Raw genomic sequence first — 19,513 nt, forward strand, 5'->3', positions numbered from 1 at the left:
TCCTTACCCTCATCTGCTTCTCTTTCTTTTTCCGTACATCGTCCCACTCATTAACAATTCTCCCCCAAAGAATCCAGGAATCTTCTTCTAGGTGGCTCAGGTTACTTGAGGCAGAAGAACTGGATACCAGGGAAGATCCACTATTGCGTCGAGATCCATTGACAGATTTCAAAGACTTACTATCAGTTTCCAGTAGCCTGCACGAACAAAGGCAACATGTAGTCTTCTAAATAATCATCTAGAAAGCTGTGAATATTATTTCAAGTTAACAAAAAGATACTTAAGTACGAAAAAAGATTGTATTTTTGCAGCCCTTTGTTACTTTTCTAAATTTACTGAATTTGGGTACGATTTCCACTTGAAATTTTCATGATATCAGGAAAGTAAACATGATGCCTGACTGCACTTGGGTATCATTTTACAAATCGTGTCATACTCTGTCTCTTAAGTATCCGGTCTTCATCTGGAGATAGGAGAGTTATTCCTTGGACAATGCTTGTACATATCCAGGTGGTTAAAGACACCAGGAGAAATGGGAGAAAAGAAATTTTTAAAAGGTGCATTGATAAATAAGAAACTATTTATTAATAAACTAGCACATGGACCAGATAACACTTTTGTTAAAATTTTAGTCACTATAATTTTCATCTGTTTGTCCCTACAATTAAGGAAAAATAACTCTTCCTGAATTTCTTGGAAGAGTTGAGGGATCAACTTGGAGTACCTGCCTGTACCTACAATGGGTCAGTTGTATAGGGTAAAAGGTCATTTCACCAGCAGCACACAATTTAAGGCTGCCCCCTACATGGATTCGAATAAGCACATTTTGAAGAATGATGGCTCATTATAAACATCTTGCTTGCAGGCTATTGACAGCAAACCAGCTTGTTTTAAGCCCCCTGTGCATTTTCAATAGAGCAGTATCACACTAAAAATTAAAATGCTTATTAGATGCAAGTGTTTTGTATTATATAACACAAATATCTTCTGATACAATTTCTACAGGAAAAAAAAGTAATTAACTTCATTGATGGGGTTTACTTAGACCCCCCCCCCCCCACTTCCAAACACGTGACACACAATTTCATATAATTAGAAGTACCACTTTGCATATTCTAGCCTGTTTTATATATTGTGTTAAGAGTTTTCATTGTATTTCAAAACGTCAATGGTACAATAAATCTAACAAGGCAATCTACATTCTTCCATTGTGCAAACTTTCCTCATTATGTATCACTAACACTGAGCAAGTTCAGTTTACTTGCAGAAATGAGGCAGCAAGACTTGAATGAAACAACCCAACTTGAACAGTGCTCCAGTGGTTTGTTATGTGCCTCATAAGACAAACATAGATATTTTTACTAATGCCTATATCTTCAACCTCATCATCGTGACAACCCAAGAACACCACACCCCCTAAAACCTTTGAGAATCAATTAGATTACTCCATCATTACACTTTTTTTTAACCTGACTTTCTTCATACAACCTCCACTTCATCTACACCAAAAATGTTGCTGTAGGAACTATTTGAGTCTAAGAATGCAAGCCTTTTAATTATATACGTGTAACATGCTTTTTGGCAAGCCTAATAAAGTTCCTTCTGTTACGGACTCGGTGAATGTCCCTTTATGATAGAGTTAGTAGTGTGTGTGGGGCGTGCTTACGTCAACGGAAGATAAAGGACGTAATGACGTTGCTGAAGAAGTCAGTCAAAGGGCGGGAGCAAAAAAAGGGCGGGAGCAAAAAAAGGGCGGGAGCAAAAAAAGGGCGGGAGCAAAAAAAGGGCGGGAGCAAAAAAAGGGCGGGAGCAAAAAAAGGGCGGGAGCAAAAAAAGGGCGGGAGCAAAAAAAGGGCGGGAGCAAAAAAAGGGCGGGAGCAAAAAAAGGGCGGGAGCAAAAAAAGGGCGGGAGCAAAAAAAGGGCGGGAGCAAAAAAAGGGCGGGACAAAAAAAGGGGGGGAGCAAAAAAAAGGGCGGGAGCAAAAAAAGGGCGGGAGCAAAAAAAGGGCGGGAGCAAAAAAAGGGCGGGAGCAAAAAAAGGGCGGGAGCAAAAAAAGGGCGGGAGCAAAAAAAGGGCGGGAGCAAAAAAAGGGCGGGAGCAAAAAAAGGGCGGGAGCAAAAAAAGGGCGGGAGCAAAAAAAGGGCGGGAGCAAAAAAGGGCGGGAGCAAAAAAAGGGCGGGAGCAAAAAAAGGGCGGGAGCAAAAAAAGGGCGGGAGCAAAAAAAGGGCGGGAGCAAAAAAAGGGCGGGAGCAAAAAAAGGGCGGGAGCAAAAAAAGGGCGGGAGCAAAAAAAGGGCGGGAGCAAAAAAAGGGCGGGAGCAAAAAAAGGGCGGGAGCAAAAAAAGGGCGGGAGCACAAAAAGGGCGGGAGCACAAAAAGGGCGGGAGCAAAAAAAGGGCGGGAGCAAAAAAAGGGCGGGAGCAAAAAAAGGGCGGGAGCAAAAAAAGGGCGGGAGCAAAAAAAGGGCGGGAGCAAAAAAAGGGCGGGAGCAAAAAAAGGGCGGGAGCAAAAAAAGGGCGGGAGCAAAAAAAGGGCGGGAGCAAAAAAAGGGCGGGAGCAAAAAAAGGGCGGGAGCAAAAAAAGGGCGGGAGCAAAAAAGGGCGGGAGCAAAAAAAGGGCGGGAGCAAAAAAAGGGCGGGAGCAAAAAAAGGGCGGGAGCAAAAAAAGGGCGGGAGCAAAAAAGGGCGGGAGCAAAAAAAGGGCGGGAGCAAAAAAAGGGCGGGAGCAAAAAAAGGGCGGGAGCAAAAAAAGGGCGGGAGCAAAAAAAGGGCGGGAGCAAAAAAAGGGCGGGAGCAAAAAAAGGGCGGGAGCAAAAAAAGGGCGGGAGCAAAAAAAGGGCGGGAGCAAAAAAAGGGCGGGAGCAAAAAAAGGGCGGGAGCAAAAAAAGGGCGGGAGCAAAAAAAGGGCGGGAGCAAAAAAAGGGCGGGAGCAAAAAAAGGGCGGGAGCAAAAAAAGGGCGGGAGCAAAAAAAGGGCGGGAGCAAAAAAAGGGCGGGAGCAAAAAAAGGGCGGGAGCAAAAAAAGGGCGGGAGCAAAAAAAGGGCGGGAGCAAAAAAAGGGCGGGAGCAAAAAAAGGGCGGGAGCAAAAAAAGGGCGGGAGCAAAAAAAGGGCGGGAGCAAAAAAAGGGCGGGAGCAAAAAAAGGGCGGGAGCAAAAAAAGGGCGGGAGCAAAAAAAGGGCGGGAGCAAAAAAAGGGCGGGAGCAAAAAAAGGGCGGGAGCAAAAAAAGGGCGGGAGCAAAAAAAGGGCGGGAGCAAAAAAAGGGCGGGAGCAAAAAAAGGGCGGGAGCAAAAAAAGGGCGGGAGCAAAAAAAGGGCGGGAGCAAAAAAAGGGCGGGAGCAAAAAAAGGGCGGGAGCAAACAGGGAGAGAGACACCAGCCTGCTAGCTTCTCTATCAATGGATGAGAAACAATAACTGTCTGTCACTGCAATCCATGTATGGAAATTGGAAGTAATCCGGTGGAGTTCACTTTGTTGCTGACCTGTAGAAGGAAACAGGTATTTGTGTGGACGACCATGAGTCGGATGCTTTTGCGGGTGAGGAAGTCACTACCAAGTAAACACTGAGGTGTTGTTTGGGTTCCATTGTGGAACATTTAGATTTTGTAATTACTCCCTCTATGTTCTCCACATCTACGCCTTATCTTCAGACAACGGTGGTTGCTGAAGAAACCTTTGCTCATGTTTCACCTTATGGCTTCCTGAACTGAACTTTAAGAACCATTCCTGGACTTGGAGTTTGGGACTTTGCCACACACACACACACACACAGAGTTTAGTTTTGGGGTTAATGTTCAAGATTTAACATTTTTACTTCTAACATACTAACATTTTTACTTTTATTTTTCTTATTATCATAAGTAGTGATTAATAGTTTTTAACACTGAATCATGACTCAGTGTTTCTTTTGTTGCTGGTTCGTGACACTTCCCTCAACTTTTTCCTTGTATTTTGCAAATTAGTGCATTGCTGTGCCCTTCACTCTCACTATTCTGAAAGATTTGATCAACTTTGTTCTCAATGTCCACCCTTCTCCCACATTCAGATGGTCTATCTATGACTCATTCATTTCTGGGGGTTCGCTGCCAATTAATGTCCGGAGCTACATTTAAATAAGCTCCTGTCCTCGTCCTTTCCAGTCCTGATGAATGGTCTCAACTCAAAATGTCAACTGTTGTGCGTTGCTCCCATTTTGTGTGTTGCTCCCATTCCAGCATCTGCAGAATCTCTTGTGTTTCTGTAGGACACCATTTCATTCAGTTTCAATTTGTGTTACACTGATTATCCCACCTTCTATTTTCCACAACCAAAGATTTCTATCTACCTTGGTTAAGGTCCTTTAATTAGATCCATCTCATTTCCCATCATGAAAAATCAAAAAACTGCAGATGCTGGAAATCTGAAATAATAAGTAAATGACAGAAACGTTTAGCAAGTCACCTGTTACCTGTGGAAAGAGAAATAGAGTTCGCATTTCAATGTTAAAACCCCTTTGTGAGTTCTGCTTCAGGGTCAGTGAAAAGCTAACTCTGCTTCCCTTTCCATGGACGCCATCTGATCTATTGAGTGCTTTCAGCATTTTCTGTTCTCAATCACCACAACCTTGCTCTCATCCCACCAGAACCATGTTGTGGTGCAGCATTTAAATTCAGATGACCATCCAGTATTCAGGACTGCAGATCTACATGGCTAAAGAAGATCAGAGACAGGAAAATGGCCATGGAGGTTTTTAAAACAAGGATGATAATTTTAATAGATAATTTTAATGCTTAACTAGGAGCCACAGATGACAAGTAAATGGAATTTCTTGCAAGTTAGTATACAGGTAGAGTTCCAGATGATGTTTATGAAAAATGCAACAGTGAACACCAACTGGATCTACAACTAACAATGGTATGTTTCAGGATTTCAGCAGATGATGAGCTGAAGATGAGGTGGAATCAGGTGACGTCCTAGAGATGGAAATAAACAGTCTTAGCAACAGTGTAGGTCCAGACCTCATCTGAGTATTATTTTTTAATTAGTCAACATGGAGAGCACAGTGGTTCAACTACCAGAGATGTTTGCTCAGAGTTCCAGCAACTAGGGTCAATCCTGACCTCCAGTGTCATCTGCTGGGAGTTTGCATGTTCTCCCTGTGACTGCATGGGCTTGTTTTGCATGCTTTCATTGCCCAAACCAAAAATGCAGGTGATTAGGTTAATTGGCCACTATAAATTGCCCTGAGCATGGAGCTGAATGGAGGGAGTGGAGAGAATAATACGCGAGGAGTGTAGGATTAGTGTAAGTGGGTGCTTGATGGTTGACGTGGATTCGGTTTGCCAAAGGGCCTGTTTCCATGCTGTATGAACATGATTCTCTCTTTATCCGTATTCATTATTAGTGTTACAATTCCACATCAGCAACACACCTTTGTTTTGGGACAGCAGCTATGGAAATGATCCTGCTATTCCTATTTGCACATGCTCGATATCCTCCTCTGCCTTTCAGCAAAATCCTTATCATTTAATCTTCACTTCCCATCACCTAACACAGGTTTTATTTTATTTTTCCTCCCCTCCTCTTGCCTCTGTACTTGTTGAAAACAAGTTACACATCAAGTTTTTCTTATTCTGAGCAAGGTCATCAGGCTAAAATATTGATCCTATCTCTTCAAATGTACCTGACCGGATGTGTATTTTAACTGTCTCCTGTTTTTATTTTATACTTGTGTTTCATCTAGCCTCCATCTGATCCACTTCGAAAGTGTCCATCATCATGAAATGGCTTTAATTATTGGCTTTTCTGGAATGAAATATCAGGAGATATTTATTTCAGTATATAGGTGTACCTCTCTCAACTTCTTTTCAAATGCAACACCTCTGCAACTCCTGCACCAGTGCAACATCAAAATTTCTACAGTCAGCAAAGTCACACGAGAAGATCTACTAATGAGTAACTAGAGAACATATTTTTGAGATTAGACTTTTCCTTTTCCCGTGCTGGCCCAGAAACGAAGATGCAATCAACTGTGCTGAGGAACAATTTAGATGAAGTTGAAATTAAAACTGAAAAATCCAGGAAAAAACCATGGGCTATTTCATTAGCAGTTCAACTGATTCAAATTCATAAAACACCAACTCATTATAAAATGAAATACATGAACACTTGATATGGCATGTATACTTCTTGTTAATGGTTTGAATAATGTTCCAGAACTATGTGGCAACATCTGGACTTGCATAACTATGGTTAGTGATCAGTTTAGTTATAGAGTGGAGTTAGAAGAACTATGATAGAGGAGTTTCAAACTTTAACTACCCAAAACTTGAAAATTTATCAGAACAGTTTTATTCAAATAGTGACAAATGCGTGAAATAGTCTTTTGTGCAGAGCTGCAATGACTAAACTATTTTAAAAAAAGCATTATATTTAAATGATATGAAACTGGTGCTCAGAGAGATCTGGATATACTCATACCAGAACACACACAGAGCTAGTATGTATGTACAGTGAGTAATTATGTCACCAAATAAAATTTTTGCCTTTATTACAAGAGAGACGTTATATAACAGTAAGTCTTGCTTCAAATATAACGACTATGGTGAGACCACACCTGACAAACTGCATATGGTTTTCTCTAAAGTTCAAACAGAATATACTTGCCTTGGAGGCAGTGTAGAGAAAGTTCACTCAATTCTCTGGAATGAAGGGACTGTGTGATGAGTAGAGTAGATTGGGCCTGTTTTCACTGGAGTTCAGATGAAAGAGGGTTAACTAGAAACTAGAAGCAGGAGTGGGCCACTCTGCTGCTCAAGCCACTCACTCATTTAATAAAAACATGGCTGATCTGATGGTAATCGATTCATTAAAACACAGGAAGATTTCGAAGGGACTCAGAAGGGTAGATAGAGGCATAGATAGAATCAGAGTTATACAGCATGGAAACAGGCCCTTTGGCCCAACTCATCCATGCTGACCTGAGCTAGTCCCATTTGCCTGAATTTGGCCCAGATTCCTCTAAATCCATGTACTTGTCCAAACCTCTTAAATGTTGTAACTGCACCCACCCTTACCACTTTCTGACAGTTTGTTCCATATACCCACCATCCTGTGTGTGGAAAACTTGCCTCTCAGGTCCCCTTTAAATCTCCTCCACCCCCCTTAAACCTCTGCCCTCCAGTTTTAGATTCTCCTACCCTGGGGAAAAGAGTGTGGCCACCTACCTATTCTATGCCCCTCATGATTTTGTACTCCTCAGCCTCCTTTCCCAGGCAAAACAGTCCCAGCCTATCCCGTCTCTCCTTATAACTCGAGCCCTCCAGTCTCAGCATCATCCTTGTGAATCTTTTCTGCACCCTCTCCAGCTTGATCACATCCTACAGTATGTGATGTTCCGATATATCACTTGATGGTGGGAGTCTCATTCTGGGAACATAAATTTCTTCTCTCAAAGGGTTGTGAGCCTTTGAAAATTCTCTACCTTAGAGAGCTGTGGATGCTAAGTCACATGTCTTTAGCAGAGTATCCCTGGTATCAATCTTGATAAGTTGGTGTTTTAGTTTAATTTTAAAACCTTGTTTAATTTAGTTTAACAATCAAACGCTAACCTTGTAGTTTTAAATTGCAGTGGCACAAGATGGTAAACAAGTTTAGTCTCTCAGGTAATTAGGTAACCAGCTGGAACAAATTAAGTCAGGTGACAGAGGCACTGATGGCTGGGAAAATACTGTGGTTCCAACCAAAAACATTGCATGTTCTTTGCATTGCATTGCATCTGCAGAGTGTGGACTTTGGTGAGTAAAGCTGATGAAGACAAAACTTAGATAAATTAAATAAACAAAATAAATATTTAATTCAGGCTTGGCAGGTGATATATTGCATGTGTGGCATTTAGGAAATAATGGAAACACCCACTGGGAATCAATAGCCACCCAAAAAATTTTGGTTTAGAGATGATGATTTGGACACTGTTATGCATCAATGCAGCAGAAAGATAGATGGATATTTTCTTCCAGGAGTTGTAACAATCCTTATGTTAAGTTGTTAGTTAGCGGGCAGTGGGAAAATGATCCCTTGTGTTCATTGATCTCGTTACTGAAGATTCAGTCTCACTGGACCCTGCCACTTTGATCTGGCCCAAGCCTTCGTTATCCTGGTCCTGCTCCACTCACTGTTATTGGGATCTGTGCCTTATTCTTTATTCCATATCGAAATAGGGTGGGATAGGGGTCCCAGGTATTGTATGTGAGGTGGGGGGGTTTAAATTGGGTTTGTGGAGGGTTCTGGCTTGTGGAGGTGTTGGTTGTTCTGGAACTGGTTCGTCATGAGCGCCAGGAAGATGCAACTAAATTTGAGACCGATTTGGGGACCAAGAAGATTACTTTGCAGGAGTCTTAGCTCACGCACTTGTCCAATGGGTGTAAGGTATTCGCAGCCTGTATGAAACTGAGAGGGGACTGCCAATTGGATGAGTAGATTGACCGTAGTTCTGTAGTACAACAGGTTATTCAAGGTGGGGGATAAAAAGGAATACAGCAACAATAGGGGAACAGCTACTCCTTTCAGCAGCCACAAGAGCACGTGTTGCCTGCCCTGTGCCAATTGCAGGATCCTCTCCTTGGGACTGGAGAGGAATATGGAGTGAGAGGAGAGATCAGTTACCGCGGTCGAAATGGGAACTAATGAAAGGACAAAGGGGTTAAGTTCTGTTGCAGGAATATGAACATTGAAAGTCCAAATTAAAAACAGAATCCCAAAGGTGGATAATTATCTGGGCCACATGCAAATTGGCATATGGCAAATAAAAATCAAAGAACTGAATGTATGGCTCAAAGATTGGTGTGGATAAACACAAAAATCAAATATGGGGCATTGGCTCCAATACTGGGGAAAGCAGGAGCCATTCTGTTTGCATGGGCTTCTCTTTATCAGAGTTGGACCAGCGTCCATGCAAACTCAATAATGTGGGCTGTCGATAAAATTTTGAACTAAGTAACATGGGAGAGTTTTGGTGGTGGGGCAATTTAGAAAATAAAATGAAAAGGACAAAGTAACACAGAGTAGCAAAATGGGTAATGATAACCAGAGTCCATCAGGCCAATGCACACAAGCATTAGTATACCTTCAAGAGTCAGAGCAGGGAAACAAGGTAAAAGGATCTGAAAGCACACAGGATTTGTAAAAACGGGTAGGTATTCCATCACTTACAAATGTTCATTTATCTATCGGCTATTGGCCCTTTGGCCTAACTCATCCATGACAACCAAGTTGCCTAACTGAGCAAGTCCCATTTGACTTTTTAGGATACATGTCCTTGATTTATGAGATTTTTCTCCCTGTAACAAAAAGCATGCCAATATCAGCTCAATGTGTTTCATACTTCCTCTAACACCATTTTGTCTTTGCTAAAATCACAGTGCTCTGCTTCTTTTCAGGACAGGATTCATCACCATTTATTCTGGCCATCTTTTAAGATGGCACCAAAACACTCCAGCAGTTCTGAGGACTGCACCTTTTCTTAGATCAGATCCAATTAGAATATTGTCACATACGCCAGGATGCAATGAAATTCCTTGCTTGCATGCAGAGTAAACTGTATAAATGGTAATAATAAATGCTACAATAAATACAACAAAGAATGTAACACAGCAGAATGGTGTAAAGATTGTCATACGAATCTGAAGTAATGCAAAAAAAATGCTAAAGTGACAATAACAGAATAAGAGGTAAAATTAAAAGTACAAGAGCATAGCAGCACCACCAGGAAGGGTATGAAAGAGGTGATTGGCTTAGAAGTCTGATAGAAGTGGGCAAGAAACTGGTCTTGCATCTGGATGTCCTGGCTTTCAAGAAGAGAGAAAAGGGAATGGCCAAGGTAGCAGGTATCCTTGACGATACTCTTAGCCTTCATGAAGCAAAGTACCCTGTCGAGTGAGTGGATGGAAGGAAGGGCAAACCCTGTGATGCACTGGCCTATGTTTACCATCTCTGCAGATTCTGTTGGTCCAGAGTAGAGCACTTAATATACCAGGCTGAGATGCAATCTGTCAAGATACTTTGTGGTGCATGCGTAGAAGTTTGAGAGAATCCTTGTGGACAAGCCGAATCTTCTCATATGGCTAAGAGAGTAAGTATGTTGATGTGCTTTCTGGATCACTGCATCAGTATGAAGGGACCAGGTGAGGTTGCTGGTGATATGGATGCTGAGGAACTTGAAGCTGCCAAGCATCTCTACAGCAGCTCCATTGATGAGGCCAGGGTTGTGTTCAACTCCCTAACCCACATCCACCCCACCCCCCCCCCCCCCCACCTTCCTTAGGTCAACAACCAACTCTTTTGTCTTGCTGACATTAAGTGCAAGGTGGTTGTTCTTACACCATGAAACAAGGTTTGCGATCTCTCTCCTGTGCCCAGTCTCATCATTGTTGTTGATCTGACTGATAACAGTGCATCATCAGCAAACTTAAAGATCAAGTTAGTGCTGTATCTGGCAACACAGTCGTGGGTACACAGGGAGTAGAGCAGGGGACTGAGCTGGAGAGCACCAGTGTTGAGGGTCAGGGTGGATGAAATTTATGACCAATTCAAACAGACTGAGGTTAAAATTGGTCATAACAATGGTAATAAGCAAGTTATAAATATTAATATGAAGCTGGATATAATTCATACCAGTGGAAAAGGTAGGAGTTTGGAGGACATCAGCCATTTATTATATCCTACAGCATCGACAACGCAAACAATCCCACCTACACAAAGCACACATTGATCGTCTGAACTCAGTACTTGCTACTTTTTTCCAAGAACAATTTATGCTGTTAAGCAATCAACTTGTACAATATAATTAAGCATAGGTCACCTTCTTAGGCAAACATTCTGGATCAAAGCTTTCACTCCATTAGTGAGGAGTGGAATGTGCCTGTGCTTGAATCCTTCTAGTAAGGAATAGTCGCTATACATAGTTATCGCATGGTCTTGACAGAGCAAGATCTTGGTTCAATGGCAAGAAGGTCCAAGACAATTGGAGGCTATGCTGCACAGACATGCACTCCAAGCTCAGACAGACATGCCACATACATAAATGGACACAAACATATGACGTTGCTAAAAACATTTTTACCTCGTCAACACTCACAATTCACACCCACCTTGGTCCCTCCCTGCCTCAGTCTCATTACCTTCAACCCCCACTTCTAACCGCATCCCTCAGTCTCCACTCCTCTTCGAATCTGACCCACCTCCACACAAACCCCCAGCTGCTAGCTGCTTGTTCTCTCCAAGAGTGAAGCCACCCAGGACTGTTGTCATTCATCCACTTCATGAAACTAATTACACAGAATTGAAGGCACAACACTTAAATAATAGCAAGTAAAATAGTGAAGGAATGTTAATAAGTAAATTGAACAAATTGCAAATCATTGATTAGAATATTAGATATGCTTCAGTCAACATGACCAACTTCACTGAACTTCTAACTGCTGCCAACATATTTTAGCAAATTGTGAATAATGGTCAGTTTCCACACAAAACAAAAGTAATTGAAAATACCCCCTACCTTGTGAGGCTCATAATTCTCCAATACAACTTCAAAATAAAAATCAACTAGCACATTGTCCAGTTAGTCCAAACAAATAAACCTCTGCTCTTCCATCTGGACTTTAAACAGTTGAGTCTCCTCCCCCTAACCATACCTCATTTTCAAGTGCTGAGCATGCCCTGATAATGTTGCAATAACATACAGACCTTCACTCTGTATCTGGCACTGCTGGAGCCTACCTGCAAACTAAGTGGCACAAACAGAAAATTAACAAGATAACAATGGTGAAACTGTCAGCATTGTGCCCAATGCCGCCTCATAACCGAATGTAAATTCAAGGTTCCCATATGACCACATGTGAAAGCTGAAATCCCCAGTAATTTCCTGCTGGGCAGTCAGCTTCACCGAAACACTGTATTCCTTACACTGTTCAGTGTGCAAGTGAGAATTGAGCTGAAATGTCCTGTACCTGGTCTTTCAATGAATATCTTTGCTCATTCAGAGGAGATGCAAGGGATCTTCTCTGCCCTTGATTTGAATGCCAAGGAACAGTCACAGGAGTCTCAGGCAAGACTTTGCTAATTCAAAAACTTTCACATTAGAGCACTCCTAAACTAATAATCTCTTAAATCTTTCCAAGACTGTTGAACCTAAATGACCTGTTAATCCATTTTTTAAGCTTTTGAAACTTTTCCCCAAAATCAAATATTTATGACAGTTTTGACAAGTCTAGAAGTGTTAGTTCCAGCTGTATCTCTTATTAAGCTATCCCTTTTGGCACAATAGCCTTGCCACACTACAAAACTGAGGGTGGCCCTCAGTTGAAGGCAGACCTTTGTCCCCACCAGGAATGTGCACTGGTCACTCCTACCAATACTATCAAGCACTCGTAAGATAAATTGTAGAGGATGAGGTCAAGTAGTTCTGTTTCCCCCTTGAGCTGGGTCTCTCCTAACTACAGACCCAGTCATTCATCCTGTAATGTGGCATCTTAGCCAGTGGTGAATCTACCAAATCAACCAGAACACTGAAGTCCCCATTACAGAGTACTTCCTGTGCCCCTGCTAATCTCAGTGATCCTTTTAAGTAGTGCTCAACAGAAAGGGGGGGGGACCAACTAACCAGGTGTGGACAGGCAGAGAGTTGTAATTAGAAGGTCAAAGCTGCCATTAACACTTGCTCACGTGCAATCTGATTTTAAGGGGTCCAGAATTAATATCAAGGATCACTGACTCGCACTACCACCTCACTGGTATCACTAGAGGATTTGTTCTGTTGTTTTAACAGAACATATATAGGAACAATGCTGGGGACACTGGCCAAAATGTATGATTCTTCGAGCATGAATGAAATCAGGCTATTGCTTGATTGTGTAAGAAAGCATTTCCAATTTATTCCTTTCCTGAATCCTCCAGGGAGGTTCCAATGACAAGCAATTTTTGTCATTGTGGTGTCCAAATCTCATGGTCAGGTCAATGCCTTTTTGATACAGTTGAAGTGGCAAGGGTGGCCATTTCAAAGGGTAGTTAAGAGTCAATGACATTCCACTATATGATGTCACAAAGCCCAGATGAAGGAGGACAGGATTTCGATCCCTAGGGGAAAATGATAAACAAACTAAGCTTTTAACATCAATCCATTACTTTTGTGTATATGTACACAGACTCAATTTCTGGCATGAATGTCTTATTCAACTCACTGAACTTATATACTCCAGTGAAGGTCTGAATTCATGTCAATGCACCTTCAATTGATGCCTTTACCTTACTAGACCAGTGACATAACTACAATAGTGCTGTTCTCAGGGATCTTGCAATATACTTGAGCAAAGCCAAGTCAACAACACAAGGCAACAAAACTATTTGAAAATATTGGCACTGATTTTTGCACTGTTTCAACTAGGGTTTCTGGAGAGAACTTCTGACTGACAGCAAAGCAGAGCTCATCACATTCCTAATCTCCTGCTCCACCTCTGGACCCAGCAATGTATCTTCAGGTGGATGCCACTCATGTTTAGTTGAACAGCTGGAGATACTTCACATCTGACTCCTCAGGTTTACACTAGCCACAGCTATCACACCTTGTGTAATCTCATTTGTTGACTGGGAGAGATTAGTATAACTTTAAGAAGCAAACCGTGAAGCACAGTCCAAGTCAAGGACAATCTTATTTGAAGTGAGACATTTTGTTAAATTTGTATTGGTAAGTGATTTAGGTTTTGTTTTAAACTATTAATTTGTTATAAATTAGTTAATATTAATTAAGTATGTTTTAAGTAATTTACTTTTAACTGCTTCTATTTCAACTAGTTTTAAATTCTGTTAACAGAGACATTTAGAAACATTTGAAAGCTGTAAAGAAGCCAAAGCAGTCCAGCACAGGGCATCCAGATATACTGCTGAAGCAAACAGTAGCTGTCTCTCGCAGACCACTCCACCTCATGGTTGCCTGTGAGAGCAAGGACTCAAGCTCAGTTGGACTTGTAGGGCCACTGCAGATAAGTGCAAGGTGTTGCAACTTGGGAAGTCAAACCAGAGTAAGAATTTCACAGTGAACGGTGGGGCCCTGGGGAGTGTTGTACTCCTCGGTCCCGCTGGTCAACAAGTACATAGTTCTGTGAAAATGACATCACAGGTAGACAGCGTGGTGAAGACGGCATTGGGATGCTGGCCTTCATTGGTCAGGGAATTGATTATAGGGGTTTGGACGTTATGTTGCAGTTGAACAAAATCTTGGCGAGGCCACACCTGGAGTATTGTGTACATTTTTGGTTAGCCTGTTATAGGAAAGACACCATTAAGCTGGAAAGAGTGCAAAGAAGATTTACGAGAATGTTGCCAGGACTTGAGGGCCTGAGTTATTAGGATGAGGTTGGGCAGGCTAAGACTTTATTCCTTGGAGCATAGGACACTGAGGGGTGACCTTATAGAGGTGTATAACATGAGGAGCCTAGATAGCACATCATCTTTTTTCCCCAGGGAAAGAGAAAAAACTGGAATGCATATGCTTAAGGTGAGAGGGGAAAGGGACCTGAGAGGAAACTTCTTCACCCAGAGATGGTTCATATATGGAATGAGCTGCCAGAGGAAATGGTTGAGGCAGGTACAATAACAACAGTTGAAAAGACACTTGGACAGGTACATGGATAGAAAAGGTTTAGAGGGATATGGGCCAAGTGCAGGTAAACGGGACTAGCTTAAATGGGCATCTTGGTCGGCATGGATGAGTTGGACCAAAAGGCCTGTTACCGGGCTGCATTATTCCACGGCCAGGATAGTGCAGCAGTAATGATTACATTGCAGTGGACTAGGGGAGATCACAATGATCACATACGGGTCAGGTGCAACACACAAGTCAGGTGAAGCATGATCCAGCTCAACAATAAAGCATTGCGTGACATAAAAGTACAGGGGAAAATGATTCTATTTCTTGTAAAAATGTTGTGCAGTGTTGGGAAATCACAGCTCTTGATAAAAAAAAAGTAGACAGTCTGGAGAGATTTACTCTTTAGAAAAGGGAAGAATGGGAAAAAACCTAAAGTGTTGGTCAAATTTTGTACATGTGAAGTGAATGCTTCCACTTTTGGGAAAGTCCAAAAGTAAGACACATAAATGCAAGACCGTTAGTTCATAAACCCAATTGGGAAATAAAGAAAAAATCCTCAATCAAAGAATGGTTAGAATGTGGAACTTACCACTGCAGGAAGTGATTGAGGCAAATAGCTGAAATGCTTTTGAATGGAAACTTGAAGTGTACAAGGGAAAAGGGAATTGAAAAGATATGCTAGAAGGCTGAGATGAGATAAATGATATGGAAGACAACTTATTTGGAGTAGAAACACTACCACAAACCAGTTGAGTTGTATATCTGCTTCAGCACCATAAACTCTGGATAATGCCTGCTAACCTCAAAAATCAATGTCATTTAAAAATCAGCCTTTCATTGTGATAACATTACTTGGACAAGGAGAATTTATCTACTTATGAATTTCTGCTTATTGGAAATTATAGGGGAAATAAACATTTTCAAAATCTCCTTTGAGCAGTACCCAATTAACCATAAAATTTCAATACAATAAATACTGGGAACCAAGATATTTGCTGGCAGGAAAACTATTCATACATTACCATATCCTGCCGACAGATTCCCATACCAAAAATAAGAATGAGCCAAGACTTCTTCATTTCAAATCAATTAAATCACATTTGTTCATAACTATATGGATATCTTGATTAATTTGACTAATTACTGAATCCAAACATCAAGCAATTTCAACAAAATGACTGCATGTGGACAGCAAGCAGAACTCCATTGATTAAAAATACATGATAGAAATTGTGGAGGACAGCCATAAAGTAACATCAGCTGAAATCCCATCATTTTCTTCAGTTTTTATATAAAATCATTTTACTTATAAAACACATTCAGGGATCAATACAAAACTTACCTGTTTTGTTCTTCTAATTTAGCAAGAAGCTCCAAGTCATCAGGACTAAGTGTAGTTGGTGATCCTGGTGAAAGTGCAGGTGTAGAGAGCGTTGTTGATGAAGATGTAGTGTGCAGCGACGAAGTGGATGGGCTTGCCACCTGACTAGCCATTTGACTGACAGTGTGAGACACTGTGTTCTTCACCCATGAGAGAGTAGAACTCAACTTCTCTGCAACCTTGTCTGTCGCCACCTGAGGAGAAAAGTTTATAATTACATTTAAACATATAGCAATGCAATAAGCAATAACCTGTTTAAAACATCCTTTGTTTTTAATTTGAAAATTCAGTCATGCTGGAAAAAGTATTGGTTTTATATGATGCTTGAGGAGAGTTAAGTCATTCACAGGACTTGGATACTGCTGAAAAGACCAGAATTTAATGAACGTCCCTTAATCCCAAGGAGGCGATGGTCAGAATGTTGAGTGCCACTTCAGCTATCCCAGAATAATAAGTGAAATTAGGCCAGGTCAAGCAAGGTAAGCATTCAGAACTTCAAATTAGAATTGAGAATTCTTTAGCAAGTTATCAAAGGTCAAAATTTGGCTGCCTCTTCAGGTCATTTTAAAGAATGGCTTGATTTACATGGAATATTGGGTACCATCAAGATGACACCCATGTGTTGGATCAATATACAAAACATCAAGGCCAGTTAAATTACAAAGGTTTGCTGCAATAAACAAAACAAAAAACAGGCTTCTTCTCATGCGTTCCAATCCATCAGATCACACATACAACCGACATAAATCTACTTGGAGACACAAGAGACTGCAGATGCTGGAATCTGGAGCAACAGTGCTGGAGGAACTCACCAGCTCAGGCAGCATCTATGGAGGGTCCTGACCCTTCGTCTGGACTGGAAAGAGGGGAGATAGCCGGTGGATAAAGGTGGGAGGGAAGGGGTGGCGCAACAGCTGATAGGTGGAACCAGGTGGGGGGGGGGGGTGATAAGACAGCTGAGGGAGGAGATAGAGTAGGAATGATGTCAGAAACTGGGAGGTGATAGGTGGAAGTGACAAAGGGCTGAAGATGATGGAATCTGATAAGAGAGGTCGGTGGAGCATGGAATAAAGAGAGGGAGGTAGTGAGGGGAACCTGTGGGAGGAGTGTGTGGGTGATGGGGGCCAGTTGGCAAGAGGAGAGAGAAATGAGGGAAAAAGGAACAGAGGAGGAGTGGTTTCTCAAACAGAAGTTTAAGAATTCAATGTTCATGCCGCCAGATTGGAAACTGCCCATGTGGAATACGAGGTGCTGTTCCTCTACATGAGTCGATCTACATGGGTCAAGTTAACAAGGCAGCTTTCCCAGAAGAGATGCAGAATGTCCATCCCAGTAGAGATAATGATGAAATACTAGGTCAGGGCCTTCTGACCACAAATATTCATTGTGCCACATCTGCAGACCAGCATGAGCACTCCTGTGCCAAGATCCAACTCTAAGCAAATTTTGAAATGATACATTGAGGAGGACTGTGCGTGGTTCTGGATGCCTAGCAAGAGGAAAGGTGTCAATAAACTGGAAAGGGTGCAGGAAAAATTTACAAGGATGTTACCGGGAATGGAAGGCTCAAATTACAAGGAAAGACTGAATGGACTGGGGCTTTTTCCCCTGGAGCATAGAAGGCTGAAGGGTGAGCTTATAGAGGGATACAAGATCACCAGGGGCATAGATAAGGTGAATAATCAGTCTTTTTCCCCAGGGTAGTAGAGTCAAAAACTCAATGATATAGGTTTAAGATGAGAGGGGAAAGATTTAAAGGGGACCTGAGAGGCAACTTTTTCCACAGAGAATGGTGGGTATGTGGAACAAGCTGCCAGTGAAAGTGGTAGAGGCAGGTACAATTACAATATTTAAAAGATATTTAGACAGGTACATGGATAGAAAAAGTTTAGAGGGATATGGACAAAAAGCAGGCAAATGGGACTAACTTGGGTAAGCAACTTGGTTGGCATGAACAAGTTGGGTCAAAGGGCCTGTTTCTGTGCTCTACTCTATCAGAGTTCCATCTTGAGTACCCAAGCCTTCTTCCCTCAATTTTCTTCTAATACACCCATTTCCACTCACAAGCAGCCACAAAGCTCCAACCACCAGTATGAGCTTTTGTATTGGTATTTATACAGAGCAGGATCAGAATCCCACTCATCAGAAGATCAGAGATCACAGATGCAGACAGAACCAAGCGTCCTGGACTGGCAAGTCACAGTTGCCATCACACTCAGTGTGGAGGTCTGTGAATAGGTTGGCAAGTTTTATGGAGCATTTTAAAGGCAGAGAGGCAGAAGAGTTTGGAATGAACTCTCGACTTAGGAATTCCAGTTCATCGGGTGTGTAATGATTTGAAACATGTAATCTTCCCCTCTCTAAAGAGGGTGCATGACCACTGAATACACCTGTCCCGCCACTGGAATCCATGCAGAATCCAGCTGCAGATGCAGCCAGATTGATCAGTGCAAGATTGATTGGGTCCAGCAACCTTCTTCCTTGTGACAATTTCATTGTAATTCTACTTATTACACTTAACACCAATCTAACAACTCTTCAGAGTTCTGTGTCACGAACCAGCAACAAAAGAAACACACTGAGCATGATTCAGTGTTAAAAACTATTTTATTAATCACTACTTATGATAATATGAAAAATAAAAGTAAAAATGTTAGTATGTTAGAATTCAAAAATGTTAAACCTCGAACGTTAACCCCAAAACTAAACTCGTCGTGTGTGTGTGTGACAAAGTCCCAAACTCCAAGTTCCAGAATGGTTCTTAAAGTTCAGTTCCGCAAGTCATAAGGTGAAACATGAGCAAGGGCTTCTTCAACAACCACCGTTGTCTGAAGATAAGACGTAGATGTAGAAAAACATAGAGAGAGTAAATACGAAATCCAAATGTTCCACGATGGAACCCAAACGACACTTCAGTGTTTACTCGGTAGTGACTTCCTCACCCCGAAAAGCATCCGAATTGTGGTCGTCCACACACAAATACCTGTTTCCTTCTACAGGTCAGCAACAAAGTGAACTCCACCGGATTACTTCCAACTTCCATACATGGATTTCAGTGGCAGACACAGTTATTGTTTCTCATCCATTGATAGAGAACACTAGCAGGCTGGTGTCTCTCTCCCTTCTCTCTATCCTTCTTCTGACTTCTTCAACAACGTCATTACGTCCTTTATCTTCTATTGACATAAGCACGCCCCACACACACATACACACTCTATCTTAAAGGGACTTTCACTGAGTCCGTAACATCTGTAATGTTTCCTGCAGATTTTGATTTTTTTTTCTTAAAAGATAAACATTATGTGGCAGCAGAATTCAGGCAGGGCAGTGTTCCTCATTAAGAATTCAAGAGTCAGGTATTACATCAGCAACAAGCCAAACTGGAATTGCAGCTGCTGAGCTATGTCGAAACTGGCCACAATCAGGATACAATGGCACTGACGACCTGCTCAAAGCTATGAGAGAATAACCCACAGCAGCATTCCACACTGTGTAACAGTAAACGTCACACACT

At 41.8% G+C, this 19,513-nt stretch overlaps 1 protein-coding gene across 4 annotated transcripts in view; it reads right to left on the reverse strand.

The window, feature by feature from the left end:
* The window catches only part of evi5a (ecotropic viral integration site 5a), a 178,981-nt gene that overhangs the window by 133,792 nt on the left and 25,676 nt on the right, over nucleotides 1-19,513 (reverse strand). For all 4 annotated transcript variants that reach the window (XM_052010845.1, XM_052010846.1, XM_052010844.1 and 1 more), the window contains 2 exons: nucleotides 15,961-16,193; nucleotides 8-197 (listed from right to left, as the gene is read on the reverse strand). In XM_052010845.1, coding sequence (XP_051866805.1) covers nucleotides 8-197; nucleotides 15,961-16,112 — 342 coding nt within the window. In that variant the 5' untranslated portion in view covers nucleotides 16,113-16,193. The remainder of the gene's footprint in view (nucleotides 1-7; nucleotides 198-15,960; nucleotides 16,194-19,513) is intronic.

This window comes from Pristis pectinata, chromosome 3 (assembly GCF_009764475.1).
Source record: "Pristis pectinata isolate sPriPec2 chromosome 3, sPriPec2.1.pri, whole genome shotgun sequence".
In the NCBI taxonomy this organism is placed as follows: domain Eukaryota; kingdom Metazoa; phylum Chordata; class Chondrichthyes; order Rhinopristiformes; family Pristidae; genus Pristis; species Pristis pectinata.